Source organism: Mytilus trossulus, chromosome 2, assembly GCF_036588685.1.
Source record: "Mytilus trossulus isolate FHL-02 chromosome 2, PNRI_Mtr1.1.1.hap1, whole genome shotgun sequence".
NCBI lineage: Eukaryota > Metazoa > Mollusca > Bivalvia > Mytilida > Mytilidae > Mytilus > Mytilus trossulus.
In genome coordinates this window covers 66,452,446-66,470,592 of record NC_086374.1, presented here as the reverse complement: position 1 = coordinate 66,470,592, position 18,147 = coordinate 66,452,446, and the positions used below count along the sequence as shown (strand labels likewise).

General features: G+C 32.3%; 1 protein-coding gene across 4 annotated transcripts; it reads left to right on the top strand.

The window, feature by feature from the left end:
* Window positions 1–276: 276 nt before the first annotated feature.
* On the top strand, window positions 277–15,170 carry LOC134707825 (ceramide synthase 4-like). Of its 4 annotated transcripts, none has more exons than XM_063567888.1 (12): window positions 384–409; window positions 3,925–4,027; window positions 6,960–7,146; window positions 7,484–7,613; window positions 7,989–8,095; window positions 8,775–8,832; window positions 9,522–9,572; window positions 10,408–10,500; window positions 11,295–11,423; window positions 11,869–11,975; window positions 13,320–13,503; window positions 14,855–15,170. In XM_063567888.1, exons 3-12 carry the CDS (start codon window positions 6,968–6,970, stop codon window positions 14,972–14,974), a joined length of 1,158 nt encoding a protein of 385 aa, XP_063423958.1. In that variant the 5' UTR covers window positions 384–409; window positions 3,925–4,027; window positions 6,960–6,967; the 3' UTR covers window positions 14,975–15,170. The 4 variants fall into 4 exon arrangements, with proteins under 4 accessions (XP_063423956.1, XP_063423958.1, XP_063423957.1 ...); XM_063567887.1 differs by lacking the exon at window positions 384–409 and adding an exon at window positions 3,522–3,589; XM_063567886.1 differs by lacking the exon at window positions 3,925–4,027 and having other exon boundaries at window positions 277–409.
* The last annotated feature ends 2,977 nt before the right edge of the window (window positions 15,171–18,147 follow it).

Genomic DNA, 18,147 nt, shown 5'->3' with positions numbered 1-18,147 from the left:
ACAAAGTTTGACCATAAAGCACAAATAGACGTTTTATTACAATATAAAGTATATTTTTGTGGTATTTTAACCATTTATATTTGGCAAATTCATTTGTATCAAAGAATCCATTTTTAGTCTGATTCCGTTGTCAGTTTGCTTGTTGAATATCATACTTTTTTTTCTAGTGCAGGAAGCTATTTATCAATTCTAATGTTGTCTCCTTAAAAAATATTTATTGGGATGAAAAAAAGGGTGCTAACTGTCAGTCCTCTGCATTTCACTTTAATTCAACAACATAACAATATCTGGCTTCTAGAAATGAAAACAGTTCACTTGTAATCAGTGAAGCGTTATAATATTTATAAACATAACCATTGAAACACTATCAAACGGAAAAGACTTCTTTTTGGACCTCCCTCAAAACGGGGTAAGTTTTTTTGTCTGATATATATATATAAAAGTAATCAGTGCAAGTAATAAACATCATCGCAATCTGCATAAGAGATCAAAAGCAAGCAACAACCAATGGAACAAAAAACAAAAAAAATTTGAAAAAATGCATGTCAGACACAGAAAACCGTATACTAGAAATAATTTTCAACATTTAAATTACACTGTGGTCAGATAGTTAAGGGATTATATACTGCATTGTGTGGAAAAACAGATGGACATACATAAAGATGATAAACTACGAACTTAAGTAACACTCAAGTGCAACTTTGGTCTCGAAAATTATTTGTCAATAATGCGACTTTTTGAGCAAAAGAAATGTATCATTAGATTAAGAATATCTGCTCACAAATTGCAAATTGAATCTTACAGACATCAGGGTTCTCTTCGACAAAACAGAATTTGTCTCAGGTCCACCTCAGGTGAGGTTGAGAACAAATATAAAAAAGAAGATGTGGTATGATTGCCAATGAGACAACTATCCACACAAGACCAAAATGACACAAACATTAACAATTATAGGTCACTGTGCGGCCTTCAACAATGAGCAAAGCCCATACCGCATATAGTCAGCTATATAAGGCCCCGATAAGACAATGTAAAACAATTCAAGCGAGAAAACTAACGGCCTTATTTATGTAAAAAAATGAACGAAAAAGATATATGTAACACATAAACAAACGACAACCACTGAATTACAGGCTCCTGACTTGGGACAGGCACATACATAAATAATGTGGCGGGGTTAAACATGTTAGCGGGATCCCAACCCTCCCCCTAACCTGGGACAGTGGTATAACAGTACAACATATATAAGAACGATCTATAAAAATCAGTTGAAAAAGGCTTAAGTCCATTTTTTTGTCGAGCCTGCGACTTTTGTCGCAGAAAGCTCGACATAGGGATAATTATCCGGAAGCGGCGGCGCCGTTAGCTAACTGCGTAAAAGCTTTATATTTTAGAGGGTAGAAAACCTGGATGCTTCATACTATGAATATGGATGCCTCATGTCAGTCAAATGTCAAATGTCGACCCTTGACCTCATTTTCATGATTCAGTGACTACTTGAAAAAAAAAGTTAAGATTTTTTGTAATGTTTAATTTTCTAGATCTCCTATTATAAGTAATAGTATTATAGAATAACTTCATTTAGTATACATGTATGAACCTTGCAATGTCCTCATGCCCATCAGACAGTTTTCACTCGACCTCGACCTCATTTCATGTGTCAGTGAACAAGGTTAAGTTTTGGTGGTCGAGTCCATATTTCAGATATTATAAGCAATAGGTCTAGTATATTCGGTGTATGGAAGAACTATAAGGTGTACCTGTCCAACTGTAGGGTGCCATCTTACCTTGACCTCATCTTCATGATTCAATGGTTATAAAGTTAAGTTTTTGTGTTTCAGTCTGTTTATCTTATACTGAATGCAATGGGTCTACTATATTTGGTGTATGGAGTGATTGAAAGTTGTACATGTCTATTAAACTGGCAGGTGTCATCTGACCTTGACCTCATTTTCATGGTTCAGTGGTTATATAGTTAAGTTTTTGTGTTTCGGTCTGTTTTTCTTATACTGGGTGCAATAGGTCCACTATATTTGGTGTATGGAATGATTGAATGGTTTACACTACTAGCTGGCAGGTGTCATCTGACCTTGACCTCATTTTCATGGTTCAGTGGTCAAAGTTAAGTTTTAGAATTTTGGTCTTTTTTTCTAATACTATGCAATAGGTCAACTTTATTTGTGTATGATAATATTTTATGATTCATATGTAAGTCACGCAGGTTTTTTTTTACCTTGACCTCATTTTCACGGTTTATTGCTCAGTGTTAAGTTTTTGTGTTTTGGTCTTTTTTTTTGTAATACTATAAACAATAGGTCAACTATATTTGTTGTAGGGAAGAATTGTTAGCTGTAAATGCCTGCATGGCATAGTTGATATGACTTTGACCTCATTTTCATGGTTCATTGGTCAATAATGTAATAAAGCTTTATAATTAGGACGATCAACATGATATCAATGATAAGAAAGAAAGCGAGACATTTCAGCGTGTGCACTCTTGTTTATTTAAATGTGATATGTCGTTAAAAAGACAGGATTTTTTAAAAAATATAAAAGATACTAATAAATAAAGGAAAACTTAATATGCAATAACTAATATCAATTTAATTCTTTGATATGAAGCGGATACAGTCTATATGCATCTTAAAAGATGTACGTTGTCTATAAAGATCTACAGTTTATGCTCATCTATAACTATATATGTACATCAAGATTGATTCTAAAAAAGTAACTGTATAAAAGGTTTCAAAATGACAGAATGTGAAACAACTCAAAAGAGAAAACTAGCAGCCTGTTTTGCTTTTTGTTGACTGGTGGTTGTCTCTTCGTCTTTTTGTCTGGTCGTCTTTCTTCGACCAATGGATTTTGATTCACCCTCCTCACTGTATAGCATCCCAACCGGTTAAAGATATCCCGAACCGGAGGAAACCACATATGTGAAGTCAGCAACCATTTAACTTAAAAAAGGAGGGGGTTATAGTTTCTCAAGGCGCAAGCAATCTATTTTTTTATTTAGTTTTTCAAGGCTATCAAATAGATTATTTTTTCAAATTAAACAATATAAGGTATGTGGGAAATCTAGAGTAAGAATAGTTTGTTTGTTATCTGCTTGACCAAAATATCTATTTTTTTATCAAACTGGGGAGTTAGAATATTTCTTAACCATACCCCCCCCCCCTTTTTTTCCCTTTCCCCCCTTTTTAAAAAAGTTAAATGGTTGTTTCCTAAGATAAAATATCTTTACTGTAGAGCATCACCACCGGATAAAGATACGCCTGATGCGATGAAAAACACAAATTTGGAGTCAATGCTGATAAGTATCCCTAATGGGCTTTCTTTCCATCAAAATCGTCCGAATATGATAGGGCGCACCTGTTGAACGAGTTAAATCTGGTTAAAAGACATCCTTCAACTATTCATTTGACGTTTTCGTAGAACAAAGATACGTGTATGTGTCATATCTAAGCTTGTAAAACACAGTATTTCGAAATAAACTATTGTTTACACAGATAAATTCATGTCAATAAAGCGGATAAAGTGTTCTGCTAATAGTGTCGAATAGTTGTTTACTGTGCGGGGATTTTAATAGGTACTTTTTGTTTTTATCGCTAACCTATCAATCAAATTATTTTTTGATGAAGTTAACATTATAAGGTATAGGGGAAAATCTTGATTCTGAATATTGTTTTGTCATCTACTTGACCAGATTTTTTTTCTCATCAAATTTTGGATCAGATTATTATTCAGCTGCATGTATTTAGGAAAAAACATACCCTCCCTCTTTTTTAAGTTAAATGGTCGTTTCCTAAGTGCAACTTGATAACTTGTGACATTTATTCTTATAAATAGCATAATTACATTGAGGTATGAAAATAGGCTATAGATAACCAACATTACATCTAATTTTGATAAATTTGTCCGAAGGAGTAAAATCAATAGACGTGGATGTTTACATTACAATACACTAACTCGCACAATTTTCACCTGGACGGATACACCTACACCCGTAGACATCTAAACTACAAAGGTATGTCTCTTTTGCATCAAACTTATTTGTATTTGTGTGTGTATGATTGTGTGTGTGTGTGTCTACGGCAAGAAAATCTAGCTCTATACATTTCAAAATGTATACCAGCGACATTATAGCATTGTCTGTCCTTTAAATCGCGTAACTATCAGGAAATACATTTCAAGATAACAGCATCGATCTTTTCTTAATCAAAAGTGCGGCTGCCTTCTTTGGATAAACGGTTAACGAGGAATCGTTATGGCAACTTAATAATAATAAACAAAATAGTGAGAAATTCTAAATTGTACTGGAAATTATATTTTTTATACATGGCAATAAACATAATAAAAATATGATAATGTGTGGTTTTATAAATATACGTGTTTAAGTAAGACAATGTATTATGATAATGAAGATAGAATTTTTATCAGTTGTAAATTTGGAAAATCCAATATCTAAATTGCATTGGAGAGATAACTTGACATTTATATGACCTAAGATATTATATTTCTCATTTTCATTTCCATTATTTCTATATCGATGCCTAACTATCCTCTAACGAAATCGAACGTTTACATCATGCATATTCATGATGAAATGCAGCAATCAATAAACACACTTCAGTGAATAAAGTAGTTAGTGTTATCTTGCGATTTTACTTTCTTCAGTCACGTACGAGGAAATTTGTATATATTTTTTAGTGTTAATTTGTTGTTCTTCAAGGTAAGTGACGTACGTATATTTATAAAAAAATAAGAAGGTGTGGTATGATTACCAGTTAGACAACTCTCTACAAGAGACCACCTTGATAATGACACAGAAATTAACAACTATATATATATATAGGTCACCGTATACCTATGTCAGACTCACATATGGGCAGCATGAATGGGTACCCAGGAATTAAGGTAAAGAGAGACGCTAAAACTAAAAGGCGTTCAAGGTAGACAACAGGAATAAAGAGTGAATTAAACATCTGAATGAAATAAAAATAGAGCAAATTGTATATATGTGTTACTATGGGAGGGGAGAGGGAGGGGTGAACAGATGGGACCTTAGGCTCCCCACCCTTTTCCTATATTTTGAATTTCATATATACAAACCCAATGATATATTTTTTTTACAAAATATATACCTATTGCTATCATGCTTTTTCAAGGAGCAATAAATAGATTTGGCATTTATGACTGCGGTTTTAATCGCATCTGTTTGATAACCGACATATAACTTACGATTCAATATTGAATTATACCATTAGCCCTAGACAAAATAAATAATATACATGTATGAAGCTTTTTTTGTTTGTTGAGTCTCATTTATATTCTGTCATGGAGGTATTATATTTTACTTTATTTCCATGATTCTATCTATCAATCAAGTATAATTCAGTGGCGGATTCAAAGTTGAAACCCGCATATTTTAGATGATTAATGCATTTGGAAAATTTAGTTTGAAGCCCGCCTTTATCCTGGGTCAGAACCCCCTTTTTAAGAATGACTGGATCCGCCGCTGTTATTCGTTCCCTCGGTATTGTTCTAATAAGGTTATTGGTAAAAATCTTCTATTTCCCCATTGCAATTTTGGAAAAAAAGTATATTCTCTTATTTTCTGTTTCATTTTATTCCCTCGACCTTATAACTTATCATGAAGGTGGAGAAAAGTTATCTTACCCAGCGCCTCATTACACATTACATGTAAGTGAAATCGAGATGTGATAACAGAAAAATATCTGAATGGGTTACGATGTTGCCATGGAACATAAAACTAATATCGAATTGCCGTGAAGCGGTATACTTGAAAATCCCAAGGGTTGACTCATGCAAAGAAATATGATCATCCTTTACTCTTCTCCAAGCCGACAGTTAAGTTCTTGTCAAAAAAAGGGGGGGTCGTCCGTTTGGTTGTGAGGCAGTCAAGGTTTAATTTCTGTCCTAATCCAATTTAACATCATTTTTGTAGCAGTATTCAAAATTTTTGCCCATCATCTATCTCGGGAATCATATTGCAGGAACTACCAATTATATGTATTGATTTTTTCGTCCTGGACATGCATTTGACATTTCTCGCTGTAAAGGGAAAAAAGCTACAATGATCAATCAACCACATGATTTACGTAGTTCAGTTGGCATTTAGTGCGACTGTGAACAGGTTTCAAAAGATTTGTTCATAAAGTCATTTTGATAAAATTATTGTTCATATTTCGTCAACTGTTTTCATGTCTTCTTATCTATTGTTTTCATTACTCAGGAATTCGTTTCTAGTGCCTTTTTCTTTTTCTTTGTCTGTCCTCAGTATTGATTTTAAAACTTCTGATTTTCTTTGTATGTTATTCGGTTTTGAACTACCGTCTAGTCTTCCTTGCATTCTATCTTTTTAAAAGCTACCTCTGACATTATTTACCATTAATCTATATCAAATATAAATATACAACTATCATTACAGTAAAACATATTGAAAAGTCTTAATTTTCTATAGATAGAAACTTTCAACTATAAATCAACTGTATTGATTGTGTAATCCCTAGAATGTCAACACTTTGAGAAAGTCAGAATACATGGAACCTGATTTTATTTTTATTTTATTTTTGCAAAAAAATGCGTTGAGTGTGTAGGTAAAAGTTGTATGTTAGGTTATCTTGCTTGCTAGCTGAACTGTGAAGTCATTATTCAGTTTGGGTCACTACTCTTCTTTAATCTATTGGTATGTCGGACTTAACTACTCCGAAAGGAGGGTAGTATATCTACCCCGATAATTACTTCACGGATCAGCCAACAAAAAAGTTAATCAAACATATTACCTTTAACTTCACACTCAAGGCATTCTGCTGTAAACAGAAGATTTTTTTTCACTTCTTTAACAGTAAGTAAGATTGGGAGTCTCTTGGCTTTTTAACACTTGGATAGAAAATGATGCACAGTAAACTATATGTATATGTAACTTTTATTAATAGATTAGTATATGAAAATGGTTTCATGGCTGAATAAAAAGATCGATCAGCTTCTACAACCAGAACTTCTCAGGCCAGAAAACCTAGGACAATTACTGCCTGGTGAATATGTGCCAATTCCATCTGATATTGTTCTTCCGTCAATAATAACAGCATTTGCGTTTGTTTTAATACGTCATATATTTGATAGGTAATTTATAATACAGTAATACAAAATTCAGATATAATATTTTTTAAGTATTTATAATCTGATGATTTCAATGAAAGATATTTTGGGTTTCCATTATTATACTGAGCGACCAATGAAAACCTACCATGCACATACATATGTTTCTGTCAATATATGTTCATAACTAACTAGCAATGAAAACGTAAAAATGTTCAAGAAACTTCGTGTTTGTTGTCTTTCTTCTAAAATATATACCAGTTTATAATTCCTCAGTGAAATCAAACAACCACACGTTTAAAAATGTATCGATGCATATACTTATGGCTTTAAAACTAACTTGTTCTGTTTTCATATATAGACTTGTGGTATATCCAATTGGAACATACTTTGGACTTAAGGACAGCATTCCTAGGAAGACAACTTTTGACCATCCAGTTTTGGAACAAGAATACAAGAATAGTAAAAGTCCAACTTCTGATGTTATACTGGTAAGAGTCGTACACCGTAAGATAATTTGGCTTTTTATGTCAATAGATAAAACACAATGGACATATATTATACATTTTATTTTCTGTATAGAGTAAATTATTTTTCTGTCCTTATCCTTCAATTTTGTACATATTTAAACCCGACTTAGCTTGATTGAGAATTCGGTTTTCAGCTTCAAGATCGTAAAATTTATCTTCGAAGAGGTTTCTTAATTACGTAAATCTGGTATATATGCGTCTGCTACTCTCAATACTAGTACATGTATACTACTATTGCTTCGTTGATAAAATCGATCAGGGATAAGTAGACTCAAATTAGATTCAATCCTTTTCCATAAATTTAATGATGATTATAAAAAAAACACTCTTTTTCAGGTTTTATCCAAGAAAACAGGTATATCTGAAAGAACCATACAGTTTTGGTTCAAAAAAAGGAAAAAGCAGGACAAGGTTTCTGGAATCAAAAGATTAAGTGACAGCAGGTCTGTTGTAGACACATTGTATTTCATTTGATTATTTTGTGACAGCATATTGCAATATATTTAATCAGAAACAATGCATGTTCACGAAAAAAGCCGGAAAAGAAAACAAGAAAAGATAAATAAATCAGACGTTTAACTTTCCATCTAAACATTGCAGCCGTTTGCATACATCGCCTTTGAATTATCGGTGTTCATATTCAGCATTTGTTTGCAGATTAGATAACACACTGCACATCCATATCGTTGGTCACAAGTCTCGTGCGTTTGGAGTCGTTCGTTCCTAGTGGGTTCAAATCAAGGACTTCGATTTTTTTGCCTCTCAGTCAAGCATGCCGAATTCCTTGAAATAAAAGCAACGAATGATCGGCTAGAAGTATGTTTAAAAGTGTCTTCTTATAAAAAACAACTCTGCTTGTTACAAGTGAGCAAGTACGTAGATAAATAACGCTGTGTGTCGATTTAGTTCAAAACTGGATCGTTCTGAATATTGAAAAGTGATGAATAATACAGCAACTTTCTAATGACCAAACAAAAGAGTTTATTCACTGAAATTTCCACAAGTATGGGATCATTTTTGTGAATTAAAAGTTACATATCTTTCGATCAACTTGTTCATACACGTGCAGTAATTTATTAATCGGGCATGTGTTAAAACTGTTTATGATTCTTACTTTTTCAGTTGGTCATTTGCTTTTTACTTTGTGTTATCTTGGTATGGAATATATGTTTTATCCAATGTAAGTATACAGCATTAAAGTTAAATAATGATGATCAATTATAATTTTTATATTAGCGTTATTGATATCGGTTAATTAATTTATACTAAAAAACTTCTAATGCAAAAATCCAACAAATAAACAGTTATAATAAAAGAAACTCTGAAAGATGCCGTATCTTTAGTATGTTTAATTAATATACCATGTCTTTAACCATGCCATCTTTATAGAGAATGCGGAGAATTTTTATTTTTAAATAAGTTTTCAATACGGACATTAACAACAAAATGAATAACAACCATATTAACAAAACAAGTAAATAAAAAGGAGGTTAAAGCAAAAATGATAAATATTCAGCCCCCCCCCCCCCTGAAAGTGTAAAAGTGCGACAATAGATATCGAGTCAAAAGAAACAAACAGCTAGATTTCAAACAGCAGTATACAAATCGTAACATAGAACAACAAAGACTGATCAACACGAACCTCACCAAAAAACAGGGGTGGTTCAAACATTTTCAGTCAATTCATCATATCACACGAAGAGAAATTTCTATAAGTGTAATATATTTACCATTATCAAGCAAGACGTATTGCCATTCGCTTATTTGAGATTGCTTTCATGGGGTGTCCAAAGCCATTAGAAAAAATAATAAGAAGGATATTATCAAATACCATTCAGAAGTAATAACAGTTGTTTTATCATATTGTAGAAACAATGGAGTACAAAAACAGAAGACTGCTGGAAAGGTTGGCCATTATTGGTATGGGTAACTTATAAAAATAAAATATAATATAATACTAACTATTATACGAAGAAAGATCAAATGGACCTTTTATGAAATACTTGTACATAGTGTGTTTGTATCTTATGTTTTGTTTTGTATTTTTGGTACTTTTGTATTTGTGAATGTGTTATTTTTTTGGTAAAGGTAGGTAGGTATATTGTATAAAGTAAATGATCATGACACAACAACATGAAAGAAAAAAAATACATTACATTTCTTTTAAGGTGGATGGTTTACTATTCTTTATACTGGCTTATCATTGACATCAAGAAAGCAATTATTTATGAAAAGGATAGGTATCTTTCAAACGAACAAAGGTCAGTGACAACGATCAAAAGTCACTGACACAAACTTCTGAAGAAATCTGAACGCATTTTGTTTATTTATGTAAATGTATTACATGCTGAGGGCACATTACACAAATGTTGACCTCAATTGAACAGCAACCTTCCAGCAACAGCCACGGAATTGGAGGCCGCGTCTTCACTTGGAAAATTCATACATAGAATATAGAGAAGTTCAAGATGACATTGGTGTAACCAAGTTGGCAACTTTAAACAAAAAGTAAAGGGCTTGTTTTATCAGATCAGCTCATAAAAAAAACTAATTTAAAGACAAATTCACAGAATTCGCAGTTATTGAAAATTAGTTCAAAGCCAGTTTCAACTAATGCATAAATCGTCTTCTTCCAGACTTTGTTTTGAAGTTACTGAACACTAGTTCAAAGCAAATTATAACTAATACATAAATCATATTCTCTAGAATTGTCAGTTTTATTGCAACTTTGAATATATATATTTTTTTGTTTCAGACAGTGTCTAACGATATGTATTACTACTACCTCTTAGAATTAGGCTATTATATTTCATATATTTATATGCTGTTCACAGACCATAAAAGAAAGGTAAGTGGCTTCAATTAATAGTGTGTCTTTTTAATTCAAGGTTGAATAAATTAGTCATTTTTCTGTAACAAAAATTATGTGATTATGTCAAATAGATGTATCATACATTACTGTTTGGATTTTAGAATAAGCTTCAAAACTAGATATATATTTTAAAGGACTTTTGTGGCCTAGTGGTCGAAGTAGTCGAACTGTTATATAGCTAACCCATCCACACGGTTGTACCAGGCTTTAAAGTTTTCCTACAGAAGGTTTTGGTTTTCTCCTTGAACTCCGAATGGGGGTTCTCCATGCCAATGTGGTTTGATTTTTTCAAAAGAAGTTAAAAAAACCATTTCTGATGAATTATACACTTAAAAGTGAATAACTCGACCTCGTTGAAGCCGTATATAATACGACCTTCAATTTAAACCCTAACCTAGAAATGGGTTATGCATGATTTTGCGAGTTCAGTTCTTGAAAGGATAAGAATGTCAACATTGAAAGTGGAACAACTTGAAGGGTAAATTATTTGATTGACAGATTGGATCCTCCAAAATTCATTCTTATACAAATTAAAACGATGATGAACATAATTATATTTTAAAACGGACCTATATTTATGTTTATTATCGGGTTATAGTCCTGTCTGCAGTCTTCAGAGGTCGACCCAATGATTAATTAGATGGTGTCTAGCACAGAATAGAAATGATTCTACATATTGTTGGAAAACGGAATACCCTCAGATTGAATGTTTAGTGCTTTTCCTGTAGGACATGTTCTGTTTGCTTAACTGTTTATTTTTTCTATTGCAGGATTTCTTAGAATTTTTCATCCATCATAATGTGACAGTAATTCTTTTGATTTTATCATGGTCTGTCAATGTTGTACGTATTGGTGCATTGGTTCTTTGTATACACGATCCGGTGGATTATCTTCTTACGGTAAGTCATATCCGAACCAATCTGATTAAAACCAGTCCCCACTATCCACTTGCGTTTGTCTCTCTTTTTCAAATCCGCAAATGGATAGTGGTTTTAATCAGACTGTAATACAAGTTTCTGGAGTGATAACATTTATAAATTTTCAGGTTATATCAAGAAGATATTCACGGTCATTAGATGACAACAAACTGAAAACCCCATGGCAAAAACAAAACCTAAAAGACAATATACATGTACAAATAACAATCTACACTACAAAGACTGGCCTACACGAACCCTACCAAAAGTAGGGGTTGATCTGAGGTGCACGGGAGGGTTAGCAAATCAGGCCCCACATGTGACACCTTAAATATAATTTTGGCAAATGGCCCAGATCTGCTGAGAATTATCGATGTATTCATAATCAGTTATTATGTATTATAATTTTAAACATTTTTCTTTTCAGTTTGCTAAATCAGCTGTTTACTGTAAAAAGCACCGAGTAGCAGACATTTGCTTTGTTGTATTTTTGTTTTTGTGGATTTTAACAAGACTTATCGTTTACCCATATGTGTAAGATTATAATAAGCATCATAGTGGAAAAGCAAATACAAATAACTAAATTTTAGTGATTTTCATAGAAATATTGGTAAAAAAAAGCAATAAAGTACAACTCCTTTGCTAAAGGCTGAATACTTTTGTTTTTGTTGATTGATTACTTGATTGTGGTTTAACGCCACTTCCAGTACTATTGTGCCTTTTCATGGTGGTCATATTTATGGAGGAAGAAGCCGGAATACCTATGTTGGCCTATTCAAACTCACAACCTTAGTGTTGACTGACTTAAGTTTGTTATAATTCACAAATGCTCAAATTTCTCAACACTGGCTAAATTTCAAAATTGAAGCTTGTTTTTCATGTTAAAGGGGCACTACCTGTCAAATTCATGTTCAATCAAATTCCCATATTTATTTATATCTGTAAAACATTTATCCAACTTATTAATTGTCTTAAATTAACAGTTTACAGGTCTTGAGCTCGATAATATGTATCTTGGTTTCGTGTGTATTTTAGTCTAGACGCCATCTAAACCCCAATCACCTTACGATTACCATATAAACGATATAAACATAGAGATAGATGTAAATAGATTCAGCAACTCGTGCAATTAGATTTTTTCTAGATCTGTTTAATTGCATATTGTTGTTTAAAGATATATATTTATCATCGTTTTCACCTGTAATAAGAATGCTTTTTTTGCGGATCGATTTGGTCAATCAAATTATTTACTTTTGTTTCACTTTCAATGTTGACAGTATTTTCCTTAATATAACTTTACACGGACAATTCGTGCATTATCAATCAGTAGCTGAGGGGTTAAATTGAAGCACACATGAATACGGTTTTAATGAGGTCGAATTTTTCACTTATGAGTGAATAATTTATCATCAATGTTTCTTAGCTTATTACAAAATTGAACCACACTGGCTACTAAAAGCGAAACATAATTATATTATTTCACTTTCATTAGTGATTGAACAAAAACAAATCATATTTTAGATTAGTTAGGAATCTCATAGCTAGTGCCCCTTTTAAAAATAAAACATTCTTGCCATAATAAAATAAAACACCTCTATCTCTAATAATAGAATGTTTGTTATGTGTATGGCAAATTAAGAGGGAAGATTTACAGTATTAAAACTGAGTTCTGGCTAGAAGGTACTAGTAGTTCATAAAAGTATAAAACACACAATATAAAGAACAATGTTTAAACTGCAAGTAGATACACAGTATTTTGGAATAAAATCTTAGGCTTTTCAGAAATGTATCAAAATCTCCCCTGTTCTGTTTTAAAACTGTAAAATTTGAATGTTTTACCATGAGACGTTTATGAATTGCGGCATTTGTTTTCTTCAGAGTCTTGTATTCGGTGTATATAGAACTCCCAACGCTAGCAGAGAATGACATTTATATAAAAACATTGGACAGCAGCCTTGTTATACAGTTTCTGAAGGCATTACTAGTTGTTTTACAAGTGCTTCATGTTCTGTGGACGATTTTAATTTTTAAGTCTGCAGCAACAAAATTTACACGTGGAGAGGTAAGCTTACTGCAAAATAAGTAAAATAAAAAAAATACTGAACTCCGAGGAAAATTCAAAACGGAAAGTTCCTAATCAAATGGCAAAAACAAAGCTCAAACACATCAAACATTGGATAACAACTTTCATATTCCTGACTTTGTACAGGCATTTACTTACGTAGAAAATGGTAGATCAAACCTGTTTTTTTTACCCTAAACCTATTACTTGTATGACAGTCGCATCAAATTCCATTATACCGACAACAATGCGTGAACAAAACAAACAGACACAATAGGTAATAATGTCAAAAATAGGGGTAAAGCAGTCAACATTGTGTTATTATTGTTTCATTCACATGATTTTTCATACCATTTTATTATCTCTTTGCACTTTGTAAATCATTATTAGAGTAAATGCATACATTTTGAGGTGAGACTCTAATAAAGTATTTGTCTTGTCTTGCCTGCATAAGACTAGCATGTACTCATATCGAATGTGCCATTCCATTTTACCATTTCTTGTACAGTATTTGAAATATGATGTCTATTATAGTAGGACAATTTATTTCAAACAACTTAGTCTTTCCGTTTTGGTATCTTCAAAAGTATTGTCTATATTTCATGAAAAATGACACAGAATAGGTAGAAGATTTCAAACAATAATAATGAAAATACATATATGTTTCAAAATCCGTACTTTTGACTGACTGAAATCAATTATGGGGCATTCAAATTGTATTTTTTTTAACCTAGATTTTTTTTAGATTGTAAACTGAACTCAAATTTCAGAGATCAATTATTCTAAAAATCGATAATATAAAACCTAAAACAACTTTTAAATTCTGAGTCTAAAATGTTGACAGTAGTTGGTCTTTTTATATAGCAATCTTTAGATTTGCATAAATGAGGTCCATGGTCTTACATTATCATAACTATGTTTTTGTTTTGTGTTTGAACTTGTAATACTTGACAGTCATGTTAATGCTGTAACTGTTGTGTTATTTTTTTTATAATTTGCTTGACCCATGTTGGTGTGATATGCAAATAAAAAAAATATATGATGACATCACTTATTTTTCATGACAAGTCAGTATACATCAATGCATATGAAAACAAACAAAAAAAGTGCTACAAATCGTAATTTCAAAGTTGTAGTAAAGATAATAATAATTTATAATCATGTACAGGGTTGTAACAGCGTTGATTGCAAACACAGTTTCAGTATGAAGCGCTCACATGCTTCATACAAAATTTGCTTTGGTCAACGCTTTTATACAAAATAGGGAGAAAAACAGTATATTTATATATAGTTTATAATATTCCTAATTTTTCTGTTTGGTACATGTTTACATTACAAATTTTCACTGCAGCTTCAAGATGCTAGAAGTGACTCAGAAGATGATGAAAAGGATGATGATGATGATCTTAATGATGAAAACTTCAAAGAAATGTTCAACAATAATGCAGGAAACAATGGCATTGGTCAATAAATGTGCAATTTTACCTCAAAAGGCAGCCTTTACAAACATGATTTTGTTCTACTAAATATATATATATTTTGTGTTGTGAAAGTAAACTGTATACAATCGTCAAATTTATGATATATGTTTTATATGTTTTATATGCTTTATATGCTTAAATTATCCTTCCTATTAAAATGTATGTAAAACAAATGTGTTCTAAATGGTTTTGATGTTATATTTGTTATTCTCGTGGGATTTCGTCTGATGTTTGGTCCGTTTCTGTGTGTGTTACATTTTAGTGTTATGTCGTTGTTCTCTTATATATAATGTGTTTCCCTCGGTTTTAGTTTGTTACCCCGATTTAGTTTTTTGTCCATGGATTTACGAGCTTTGAACAGCGGTATACTGCTGTTGCCTTTATTTCTTCCTCCTTTTTATTGCTACATTTACCTGCAAAACAATGAACGGACACGTTAATCTACGACTCCTCCTTCCATCTGTATATAAAAATAATATTTATTTTCATCACATATATAACGCTCTCTCAAACACATCTTGTAAACATATTGTTTGCAATTGACACCAACGTCTTTTTTGGGAAAGATAATATATAAAATTTGGCTGTCGGATTTTTCTAAGACTTTTAAACCAGGTTAATCAACTATTTTCTGCATTTATAGAAAATTAATATGCCACGTCAGTAATATGACAGATGTTACCATCCGTTTGGAGTGTTTGAGCTTTTAACTTTGCCATTTTGTAAGGGACTTATTTTGGAGTTCGGTATTTTTGTAATTCTAATCTTTTTACATTGGATGTTTTGTACCGAAATTGGTACCTATTATGAAAACGCATTTTTTCGTAGACAGATTTCACATAAAATCAGTAAAAGCCTATTTGTATACAGGCACAATTTGCCAGAACCTCATATGTATAAAAGACCACAAAATAGCAATAAAATTACACGCAAAATACAAACAGCCTTAACTACTAACAGTCTACCATTAGGTGGTGTTGACTATTGGAGTATTTCATATTGTTTATTTTCGCTAGTTCATGTATAATACCAACAGCCTTTACATATAACAGTCAATTTTACTACAATTAGGTGGTGTTGACTATCAAAGTAATTCACGTTGCTTATTTTCGCTAGTTACATGTAATATATTTTAGTCTTATACAGCAATTTGGTCTTAACAACCTATAAAAAGTCTAAACATCAAAGTGTTGAGTATTTTTGAGAGGAAAGGATAACTTTCATACATTTTTCTTGATACGAAATTGAGAATGGAAATATGCAATGTGTCAAAGAAATAACCAAACCGAAGAGCAGAAAACAATTATAGGCAACCAATGGGTCTTCAATACAACTAGAAAATCCCGCTCCCGCAAGCGTGATACAGCTGGCCCCTTAACAAAAATATGTACTAGTTCGGTGATAATGGACGTCATACTTCGAAATATATATATAAAAAACTAAAATTAAAAAAATACAAGCCTTACAAGCTTTGATTTATTATTTCTTCATGAGTTTACAGACCAGTAATTACACTGTAAAAACAGCGTTTAGATTTGAAACGGATTTCAAACATGTTTAGATCTAAACGTGTTTAGGAAAGCGTTTAGGATCTAAACGGATATTTATCTAAACACATAAAAATCTAAACGTGTTTAGAATTTAAACGTGTTGCAGGGTTATTATCAGTGAATGTTATCATTAAGCTAAACACTAAATGGCATCTAAACACTTCTGAAACACTTTCCTAAACACCTAAACACTTTATAATATTTCAGTACTGGTTTCACCTTTTTTAACCGATCATGGTTCCTACGTATTCAAATATATTCTGTGAAACTATTATAAGTTATATGGTTCGCTACTGACCCCCTACGGATCCATAGAGGGTTAGTAAAATCCATAGGGGGTGAGGCCGGAGGCCGAGTCCCCTATGAATTTTATTCACCCTCTATGGATCCGTAGGGGGTCAGTAGTTAACCGTATAACGAATTTATCGGACGCTGGACTTTTTCTGCGTTGTTTTGTTGTAAAATAAACAATGAAACGCAACAACATTAATAGATGACGTCGCCATTAACGCGTCATGAACCCCCTATAAAACCTACTAACCCCCTACGGTCTCATAGGGGGTCACCACGTGACGGCGTTTAACCAATCACAACGTGATAATTCATCTATTGTCCGATAAGATATCTTAGCTGTCTTGAAATTAACACCATTTTCAAACTTCAGTCCCGGAGTAAGCGGAGCTTCTTTATTAGTGAGAACTAATCATATCATCTTCCCCAACCGAGTTTCCCTATTTTGTGTTGTAAGATTATAAAATTACTTTCAATTATTTGTTTTATAAGTTAAGCATTTAATTTTTTATACCAGAGACATGCATATTATATAAAATAATCTTTTATAGTATAAAACCCTAACAAAGATGTGAGTGAATTTTTCTAATTTCCGGAGTCGTTGTCCGAATATGATCTTATATTAATTAACAAACAGAGTTATCTATCGTGGTAATTTGATACGGACGCGGACCCGCCAAAGACAAACAACATTTAAAACAATGGATCCCATCTATCAAGCATATATATCTATTGACGATGCAACAGATACAGAACTTCATATTAGAATATTGACGGAATCTAAAGCCATCTTAACAGTTATTACAGCAGCGGAAGGTAAGCAGATCCATATTTCGTAAAAAGGGGGAGGGTCACATACCATAATTTAACAGTCTAATAAAAGGAATATGTGCGTTACACTGTCCTATGCTATTTCAAGTTCACTATTGTGGTGTGAATCATATAATATAAACACATAATCAGTGGCAGGGACCAAGCATAAAATAAGAATGAGCTAGTTCGGAAATTTAAAAATAAGATTGAATAGTCTAAACTGTCACTGTACACAGGACAGGAACAAATATGTTAGATATACTGTTCCCTGTTGTACATAATGTAATAAAAGCATAGTTTCAAGTATTTTTTATCTATGCAAGGAATGAGATCCCGATGGCCCATACTGCAAACCCGACTGCAACATCCTTTACACAAACACTGAAATTATAGTTTCACTTCTTAATCTTTTGTCAAAGAAAAACAAAGAATACCAAAAGGACATCCAAACTCATTACTTAAAAATAGACTGTCCACGTCATGGCTAAAAATTTGAAAATAAACTGGCC

Bases quoted from the DNA above. Each gene is read 5' to 3' on its own strand.
- LOC134707825 (XM_063567886.1), top strand. From the start codon at position 6,968: ATGAAAATGGTTTCATGGCTGAATAAAAAGATCGATCAGCTTCTACAA. The intron at 8,096-8,774 runs GTCTGTTGTAGA...TTACTTTTTCAG, and splicing joins AAAAGATTAAGTGACAGCAG to TTGGTCATTTGCTTTTTACT. The intron at 8,833-9,521 runs GTAAGTATACAG...ATCATATTGTAG, and splicing joins GAATATATGTTTTATCCAAT to AAACAATGGAGTACAAAAAC.